General features: G+C 35.7%; 2 protein-coding genes across 2 annotated transcripts in view; one reads left to right on the top strand and one right to left on the bottom strand.

Moving 5' to 3' along the window:
- Window positions 1-6,420, top strand: part of LOC139978237 (A disintegrin and metalloproteinase with thrombospondin motifs 7-like) — a 46,690-nt gene extending 40,270 nt beyond the window's left edge. The window contains exon 22 of the mRNA XM_071988238.1: window positions 262-6,420. Coding sequence (XP_071844339.1) covers window positions 262-377 — 116 coding nt within the window. The 3' untranslated portion in view covers window positions 378-6,420. The remainder of the gene's footprint in view (window positions 1-261) is intronic.
- On the bottom strand, window positions 4,347-9,937 carry LOC139978238 (adenylate kinase isoenzyme 6-like). Its single transcript, XM_071988239.1, has 4 exons — window positions 9,778-9,937; window positions 8,793-8,944; window positions 8,190-8,335; window positions 4,347-7,730 (listed from the first exon to the last, which is right to left on the bottom strand). The coding sequence occupies exons 1-4, from the start codon at window positions 9,833-9,835 to the stop codon at window positions 7,544-7,546; spliced, it is 543 nt and encodes a 180-aa protein (XP_071844340.1). The 5' UTR covers window positions 9,836-9,937; the 3' UTR covers window positions 4,347-7,543.
- Between the last annotated feature and the right edge of the window lie 385 nt (window positions 9,938-10,322).

Raw genomic sequence — 10,322 nt, forward strand, 5'->3', positions numbered from 1 at the left:
TGTCAATAAAATATATTTGACTATATTTGCATAAATTTGAATGACAATGAATAACATTAAATATTTCCAAAGTTCACCAAATTCTGTAAAACTTCCAGTCCTGGCCGGTTCTTCCCGCCTCTCGCATTCTTTACCCCCCTCCACCCCCTCCCATTCTCTTTCTCTCTCTCTGAATTTTACATTATAGATTACAATTTTTTTAAATTATATTAAATCAACCCGAAATTCTTTTAACAATTTTGTTTCCTTTTGCCCCCTCAGATCCTGGTTGTGCGGATAAATTAGATATATTATACTGTCGCATAGCCAAGAACTCCGGTAGATGCAGCTTGCCGGCGTTCATGAAAGTTTGTTGCGCAACTTGCGTGGGAAGATGAACCGAGTCGAATTAGTTTCGAAAGAAAGCCTAACCGACCACCGAACGGGGCGACCTTTCAGTTTATAAACGATGAAATCATTACACACCTAACACGTCAATGTTATTTGGTTGAAATATAAACTAAGTGTACTAGAATAAGTGACATGCGTTGAACAAAAGTCCAGCTGGTACACTAAAGAGTCAAAGTGACTGGGAAAGCATTGGTTTTGGTTAAGGCTAATGTATGCTAATTTTATGCATAAAAAACCAATTGGAGTTTATCTCTTTTCTTTCAAATTTTCTTGCGATATGTCTTTTATAAATTACTGAAGTGAAGTAAAACTGAAAATATCAAAATCAACAAAAAAGCAAATTGTTTAAAGAACAAGCTGAGAATAATAAGTATTTGGAAGTTTACCTTGGCCTGTGAACTTTTTCTGTCATTTAAATTGCGCACGCTCTGATGCTATCATGTTCAGCCATTCTAAAACTTCAGTAAGTGCATCGAACTTTATATAATTTTTTTATTTATTATTTTTTATATCCGGGGTCATCTGCTGAAGGTCACTACAGTGAGGAAAGTCCTAATGATACAACCATTTTTTCTTAAAAGTTAAATTTACAATTAATATTTTATGATCTTTGAGAGTCACAGAACTTTCGATTAGATAACAAGAGACGGTTGGTTCATCTCATTACACAGTTGGAGACAACATGTCTAAATATGTCTACAATAGACGTTACCCCGGCTAAAACTTTGTAAATAAATACCATTATCAAGCAAAAATTCAGTTAAGCATTTGCTTAGAAGCGTTATAATTATTTGAAACTTATACGTCACGTGTTCTGTCGCTTCTGTTATAATTGTAATTTTTTCCCCTTTTATTAAGTCAGAATTTATAATATAATTTTAATTTATCCCTTACTCATTAAGGAATTAAGGATATAGTATTTTGAAAGCATTGGACTCGATTATTTTGTATCGTAGCAGGAGGGTAAAGAACAAGAATGTAAGTCTTTACATGCAGATTCCTGCTATTTTATTGCTAAGCAAAGTATTAACTATTTTTTAATATTTTTTTCACCGATATTCACCTAAATGTCTAAAGAAATTTTGTTAATTTTTAAATGATTTCTAAGTTCTTGTAAATGGGCTGAAGTAGCAGAGATACATATTATATTCATGATGACGTAGTTGATTATGAATTCATTTGAACGTCGGGAAAGAATCAAGGAAAGTATTTCGAAGAGAAAGTTGTAATGTAAATACAAAATTTGCTTTCAAATTTTATATTGTTCAAGCTGAAGGAGAACGGATTCCCTTTTTCCGTTTATTTTTTATCATGGCTAAGCTCTGCGGGCCAGTTGCTTTCATAGAAGGATTGTACTTTTCCGAAATAATTTCATTCAAGGCTTTCTGCAGGCAGTATGCTTGGAGCAAGTCTAGACATGCGCAGTGAATATTATTTCACAATGTTTTCGCTGAATCAATTACGGAATATAACTCATTTTGAGGTTGGTGAATAGTTTTAACGATTTATTCTTATCTTGAATGGAAAAATAAAAATTAGTGTCTTGCCGAAGCATGTAAAATGATTTTTCGAAATCCGTCCACTGTATTTTTCAATCAAGCCATGTTTCACAGCAATAATATCCATTTATGATTGCGAATACTCCCTGTAATTGATTTAGACAATAATTTGATCTTGTGTGTCTTAGGGTGGGGTGTAGGAAGGGTACTTTCACGGGCAAAGGTGCAAAATTGATAGTGTGATTACGTAGACGGTCCAACTTTGTGTGTTTGTTTGTTTGAAGTGTTTTCTGTTCGCCGTTTCTGTTTTCTATTAATTTTTTTTTATTATTATTCAATATTTCGTATTTTCTCAGTAGCATCGTCTCTGTGATTAAGTATATCTCGTAGGCTAGTCTCTGTGATTTATAGACACTCTTCCTGAAGCCCCAATCCGAACAGATACATGTCATCATGACGTAATATTATAATTATGTATGTTCAGCAGTCTTATTGGTAATATTAGTTTGCGCATGTGCGGCCTGAGAGTCACATTACATATTATGTTTGTGGTGTTGCCCTCTTCGGGTCTGTGTATACAGATATACAAACCCATTCCAAGTGTTAATGGGGTCTGTTTCCGTGTTTCGTCACCCAGTGTGGAAACTTTTTTTCTATACTGTAGTGTCATGTTCAGCTTCAGAGCACTCGTATTGTCAGTAAGAGCAGTATGAATATCATGCTTATCAGATCAAGATTAGGAACTGTTTGTACTGTCTATACCCGTGCTTTGAAGCATGATATTGGAGCACAGTTTAGACAGTTATTAGCTTTAGGAAATTGTCCCAACTGGCTGGTTTCGTGATCGAGGATGACTTCCGGTTATGCATACTATTTAGCGAATGGGTGTAAATGATTGCGAAGCTGACAATATCCGCCATTTGACTTACGACGGATGGTACTTATTTAGATCTGCTGAATAATACGCCCTCAACTTTACGCCCCAACTTTTGACACCCTCACTTAGTAACTTCATGTCATGGCGAACCACTCATTCTTTGACCGGGGGGGGGGGGGGCAATGGCCTTCTGGAAATTCCCTTCTGGTAAGGGGACATGCAAAGGTGTAAAATTCGGAGGAAAAATATCCCAGATTTGTATTACCTTTATAGTTACAATCTGCACAGGTCGACAAAAACGGTGTTAATAATGTTCTCTGTTGTATTGTTTTCATTAATTTGAAAGATACATTTATGCCATCATCACTATATGTTATTAGTATTGATTTGTCTTAATATTTCTGTATGTATTAGCTTATGTGTAATAAACTATTTAAGAGCACGTCTATAAAAGGTGCTACAACTACGTGTTCAAGTAATGTGACACATAGGAACATACATCTATGATGGAAATCACTTTATAATGTGCCTTAACTTTTATATTGGATGATATGTGTAATTATAAGAATAATAATGTTTTGTTTAATGCATTATTTCGAAAGTCCCATTATACCTTCATCTCAACGTGACCATTACTCTATATACTTTTTTTTATGGCATTATTCCAACAATGAATGAACAACGTCTCTGCTTAATTGTGGCGTTTATTCAAAGACGAAATGTGGTTTGAATGAATACATTTCTCCTTTTTAATGAAAAGGTGTTTAATTCATTGTCCATACAGTGACGTCACCAGACTAATGTTGGGGGAAGGTAAATGATTTATAAAGAGTTTAAGACAAATTCAATTGATATGGTAAAATAGCGCAGGGGTAGGGGAAAGGCATACTTTATTCTTTATTTAACGTTTAATAGCGATTAACAAAACCTTTAGTAAAAAAAAAAGAAGCATTATGAACAAATTAGAAGAATAAAAACATTTTCAACAATATGCAACATTATATATGAAATATGGCATGCAGACTCGGACTAGTCTGCGTCCGGTGGTACAGCTTAAACGTAATTTTTGTGATCTGGATGGTGATTTGCATATCAGTGGATATTCAAGCACCTTGATATGTCATCTGTAAGTGACGTCGTGTTTCATTTAATAGTCTATATGGATTCGACGAATAGTTGCGTGACATTCGAAAAGTAGTCGGTAATGTTTTGCATGCGTAATCGATAACTTGGATGAAGTTCTTTTTATTAAAATTGTTTTACATCTACGTAAAAGAAAAATCGTTTGATATCAATGTAATTATTATGATGAGTGCACTTACATTAATGTAATTCAATACTCTGCGAAATAAATTTAAAAATGAAATTTCCGATTTTGGGTGTCATCATTTTAGGATTAACTTGTTCTCTCTGTGATACAGGCATGCAGATACACACACACACACACACACACACATATATATATATATATATATATATATATATACATGCGCCACCTTGAATGTATAGGCCACTTGCCTGTCATGGAAAGTACTCCCTACCCCTCTCTCCCACTAAAGAAAAAATAATAATTATGATAATAGTTTTGCGTCTATTTCTTTATTGAATTAAAGACCACGGTAACAAAGTCTTCCTCATTGCAAATCATACAAATCTGTCCTGACAGAATTGTGAAAAAGTCAGATATTATTACCAATAATCCCTAACAAACGGAAATCTACTATCGTCATAGTTACTTCATGGAAATCTACTGTCGTCATAGTCACTTAATGGAAATCTACTGTGTTCTATGTTGTTCGTCACAAGTACAAACGTAATATAATGTTGAAGGAGTCGTGCTTACAATAAATTACATTGCAATGGTAGAGTTTGAAGTGATACACCAAGACTTTCAAAACTCAAATTACCGCTCTAAGTTGATCTGTACGGATGAAAAATATAAAGCAGTACTTTGTCTTCATAAAGAACATACACGAGTATTACGGGTATCGAATATATGAGATATCACTAATAGAATATATGAGATATCACTAATAGAATATATGAGATAACACTAACAGAATCTATGTGATATCACTGACAGCAACTATGAGATATCGCTAACAGAATATATGAGATATCACTAACAGAATCTATGAGATACCACTAATAGATTATATGAGATATCACTAACAAAATTTATGAGATACCCCTAACAGAATCTATGAGATACCACTAACAGAATCTCTGAGATATCACTGACAGCAACTATGAGATATCGCTAATAGAATATATGAGATAACACTAACAGAATCTATGAGATACCACTAATAGAATATATGAGATATCACTAACAAAATTTATGAGATACCTCTAACAGAATCTATGAGATACCACTAACAGAATATATGAGATATCACTAATAGAAATTCCGATTTTTGTTCTGCACTCCGAATGTATCCATTAATAATTAAACTTGGTGGGTCACTAAATCAATAATTTCTCATACATATATATATATATATATATATATATATATATATACATATATATGTTAAGACTGGTTGAATTAAGGAGTAACTTTCTTTGACGGGGAGGGGGGAGGGGGGGAGTGGAGGGAGCAATATGAAATATCGGTATTGATACCGAAGATACTATCGAAAAATCGGGGTGCATGTAAATTACGAACATCGCAAGTTGTTTCCACTAAGTTCCCTGTATTGACCAAATTTACATTTTGCATATAAGTATGATAGTGCCAAGCAAATTGTCAGGAGAGGGGGACACGGAGATCTCCATGGACACCCCTGCTATTAAAGCATCTGATAACGGTTGTAAAAATGAACAAACATACAAACATAATTTCGAACGAACCTGCACTTTTGTGCGATTCTGACAAAATAGAGTCTGTACGATTAACTTATTCATGTTAACAATGATTTAATCATCAAAAAATTGGAGTAAAATAAAATGCGATTTGAAACTGTTTTTCTATGTTAGAAATTCATATTATATTATTTCATATTTCAGATTAATCATTTCTTACTGCTGACCACTGAATGGATTATGTACGAAGCTACCGAGAAAAACACTTACCACCTTCCAGGTCACGTTACCCAAAATAATGACCAGAAAACGTTCATGTTAGGCTACAAGGAAAGTAAATCACGTAAGTCTAAAGCCTACAGTTGTAACAAATCATTGCACACATATTTTATTTGATAGATGCTCAGGAAGGATAAGCAAGGACAACGAAAAAAAACCTTATCGCGTCTCCTTTGGGCAGAGTGTAGCTAAAGCACAAAAAGGAAAAATAATGGACACAAGACAGCCAAAACCTCACAACTTATAACATCCATTGAAAAGAAAACGACTTGTAAATGCTGTGCAGGAAGCATTATGATTATAACAGTTGGAGTGAATATTAGTTTTAAGTCAATATCAATTTCCTAGATATTTCAACCCTCCAAGTTTACTCCCAGAAAATGATGATGGTTAAATTGGATGACTGAATGTCTCGGAGAAAACGTTCTGACGGCAGAAGAAAAAATGCTTGTCAAAGTTTAAATATGGGGTGTGACCATACTGTTGACCATAGGCTTACGGAAGGATGAAAGCGAAAAAGTTCTCACTTGTTGCGGCGTTAATTATGAAGAGCGCCATCTATTATTAAAATAAATGAAAACTGATAGCAAACTGCTAGAGAGCTCGTGTAGGAGAATGTCTAAATAATAAGTTGGCCTGTCGTTTCGATCCTAGCAGGATCTTCTTCAAAGGCTAAAAACGTTTTTTAGCCTTTGAAGAAGATCCTGCTAGGCTCGAAACGTCAGACCAACTTACTTTTACACATCTATAATTAAAACGAATGTAAAGCGTTGCAGGCCTAGAAGCAAATATGAACTTCAGAACGTGTTGTAGTTGCAATAACTATTCGAGTACGACTCACCTATAATTGTGTGCTGAAGAGTTGTGACAACCATGAACCATAAATGACCATTACCAACCATATGATACCATTCCATACCATGCCATACTTCGAACGACACAGCATATGTGATATAGACGTCATGATCTTAGCTAGTGTACAATGGTTTTCGATTTTATTCTTCATGTGACACTGATGCATCATGTTCCCAACGCCGTGTCATTGTGTGATGTCCAGTGAAGGACATAGGGAGAAATAAATGAGGAAACAAAAAACAACAGGTTGATTGTTTTAGCCTATCTTGCGTTGTAACGCCTACACTCACATCAGACTTGTGTAAACGAGTATAACAGTCTGAGTATGAAGTATAATTTGAGTATCCCATGGGATGAGCACACGTATGAGTACAAGGTCTTAGCGAGTAAGTTAGAGTATTGTCTCACCACAAACCTGTTTCACACTACGGTATGTGACATCATATGTAGTAGGTAAAATGCAAATGGTAGCCTTGTAATCCCTACAAGCACTCCTTACCAAAGCTTAGTCTTGATATAATTTACAGTGTGTGTTCTGACCACAAAATGACAAAATATCAATTTTGTCCACAACAGAAAACCGCAATATGTTTGGTTTTGATAACCCTTGGGTTTTACTTAACATAAGACTTACAAACTCCTCCCTACATCTTTTGCTCATGGGATCGATGTATTATTCACCTTAATACAATGCTTGCATTCCACTGACATATCCTCTGCGTATTCTCTCTCCAATCTCTTCTCTGTCTCTTTCTTCTGCATGGCAGCATCTACCCAATCCAGCCGTTTCTATTTAACATTGGTGTATCTATAAAGACGTTCTACCCAGCAGACTTCTTCACTGCGCTGGTTTCCAGTTTCTGAGATGGTCAGTAATCTTTTCCATGTTCTGTTCCATATCCTGAGGTGTATTACTCTGCATCTCGATCACGATGCTAGGCAGGTACGACTCTTTCGCTTCCTCCAGTATCGTTTCAAATATTTCGCACTGGATGTTCTCGTCCAGCTTCCTCCCGCTGTAGCCTCTGTGGTGTATAAAACAAATAAGAAAACAACATCTTAAAGGCATTGAAGACTCGCCCCAAACAGCGAGCCGCCATCTTTTAAAAGTTAAATTTCCGTGGCTTGCAAGTGAAGTTTTTCACTTGTCGCTACAAAATGCAGACAGTAATGAAACGTGACACCTTGTTATCTTTAGCTGGACCCGAGATGTCCATCTCTGTATTGTTTGTACACTGTACTGTGGGTATTGACCGCAGCTGTATGTACTGACACTAGTGTCTAATTACCGACGGTAGCAAGTTGTGTGTGCATTTTCTGGAAACCACGGTGGTGTCTAACACTTCTGTTACACCTCATCCGAAACTAGGTCAGATTACCGGCATTAGACGTTTCTTTTTGCGCGAGTCCTTCACACCATTTAAGCGAATCTACCGAGAAATGTAATTTGCATATCAAATACGACCTGTTGGTTTAATTTTTACCTTCTTTCCAGCCGTTCGTAAAGTGTTGCAGTGGCGGCTCGCAAGACATAAATGAAGTCAAACCATCTCTCAGGGAAAAATTCACAACTGTGGTAGTCGACGATGCAACCTCCTGCACTGACCGTGTCCTCAAGTTCATCGATAAGCTATTAGGAAGAATTGACAAAAAAAATTGTAAAATGAAAGGGAATGTCATATAAAAAACAATTCACTCAACATATCTTCAAGCAAAATTTATATCATATTTATTTAAGGGTAACACAAAACAGTAAGTTTTGAAATGAATCTGTTATTCAAAGACATACTGTAATTTGTATTATAGACCTTGTACAGTACCATCCCCCAAGTTGATTATCGTAATAAAAACACATCTTATTACTCTTCCAAATTGCTGCAGGGCCATTTAAAGTTAAGCAGTGAGGAATTTTATGTGGGTTGGGGTTTGGGGTGGGGCAGAAGGTAGGTAGATAGGTAGGCTTAAGAACCAGTTAAATGTTTACTACTTTGAGTGACCATGTGCTCTTGCTAACATAAAGTATGAAGCAAATATGATACAGTATGGTAAATGATTCTCTCCAATAGCAGAATTTGTACTGCACTGACCCTGTCTTCATCTAACACGGGACAGTTATATTCTTCATCCCATTCCTCGTACAATTCCTTCTCCTTGGCAACATCTCCCACGTTGAGGTAGGTCAATGACAGTCTTTGAGCGAGTTCTTGGCCCAGTGTGGATTTCCCTGTGCCTGGAGTTCCTGTAAATTTGAAAGCAGCAATTTACAGCAAAAATCCACATCAAACATGGAAAAAATAATTCCAAATATAATTTTTTTTACTACAGGCCAAGATCAAGAAATGATGGCAAAATGGTAAAATAAAAATAAATAAAATACTTTAAAATCCTGGTTTACCTTAGTAATCATCCTGAAAGTGCACATAATTTATGAGCATATGGTAGCCATTTAACCCCCGCCCCCCCCACAACTCCCTGAACTAAAACAAGCTTCTTTAGCAGTTATTTCTTTATTATATCTGGTCAATGAATAATATCATTTGACAAAGCTCTGACACCGTTTTCGAAGGGTTCATCTAAAAGCTGTAAAAGAATGAATCCCTTCGAAAACGGTGTCAGAGCTCATCTCAAAAACATATGAAAATTATGATCACTCTTATGGACTACAGTGCTCAAAATATGGCATTTCCAAAGTCAGATAGTAAATTACATCTGAGAATTTCTGCTCTTGGGTTGAGCCTAACATTAGCTTAGGCCCTATAGTTTCTCGCGTTTCCATTGTATAACGCATGATAAATAATAGGTTAGTCTTATGGGGCAATATATTCAATACACCTACAGTATATCTTTCTGCTGGTATCGTCATGGCTCACGCCATACTTAGCCTAGGCTAGGCTTACTGTATGTTACAATAACGGTAACGATTAAGACATTCGTGAAACTAGACCCAACGTAAAACAATAGGAACATGTTTATGACGCAGTCTGGTTCATAAAGGAAACGACATCAAAGCTACTGAAAAAACCTACCAGATAAATCAAATAGAAAAGTAACCATAACTAGAAGCACGCTAACCTGTAATTAAAATGTTCGGTTTTAATCTTGGAGCAGAGAAAGGTCCAGATTCAGCCATAATCAACAGCAGTAAAATTTACGACGAATAAAAAGTGAGGGTGTACAGACCAAAGAGACGATACCAAATCCTCAAAACTTGATCAGCCGTTATCGTTGTAGTAGAAACCTCTCCCTTCCTTTTAAGGAGTGTTTCCGTATAATAATTTTCCAGTGCAGTTTTAAAGTTATCCTCAATTTGTCGATTTATAGATAATTTGCTTGTAATCAATTATTAATCCATAATTTCTGATGATAAATCCAACTAATGTGTCAAATCAAAGTTGGCCTAATAAGTTATAACAGTAAGATAATAGTCTCATGTTTCTTTTCCGTACTTACGCCACCCCTGATTGAATTACTTTGTCAAAAAGCCCGAAAAGCGACATCGAGGGAACTTTCAACATATGTGACCCATATGACACTGATATATTAAGGTGCCAACTATTATTGCAAGTATATTTGTAGTCAAACTTGGGCCAATTGAAGAATTGAGGACCAGTCTTTGC

This window comes from Apostichopus japonicus, chromosome 13, assembly GCF_037975245.1.
Source record: "Apostichopus japonicus isolate 1M-3 chromosome 13, ASM3797524v1, whole genome shotgun sequence".
NCBI lineage: Eukaryota > Metazoa > Echinodermata > Holothuroidea > Aspidochirotida > Stichopodidae > Apostichopus > Apostichopus japonicus.

Bases quoted from the DNA above. Each gene is read 5' to 3' on its own strand.
- LOC139978238 (XM_071988239.1), bottom strand. From the start codon at position 9,835: ATGGCTGAATCTGGACCTTTCTCTGCTCCAAGATTAAAACCGAACATT. The intron at 8,945-9,777 runs GTTAGCGTGCTT...TCAAATTTACAG, and splicing joins ACCGAACATTTTAATTACAG to GAACTCCAGGCACAGGGAAA. The intron at 8,336-8,792 runs GTCAGTGCAGTA...TCTTCCTAATAG, and splicing joins CCGTGTTAGATGAAGACAGG to CTTATCGATGAACTTGAGGA.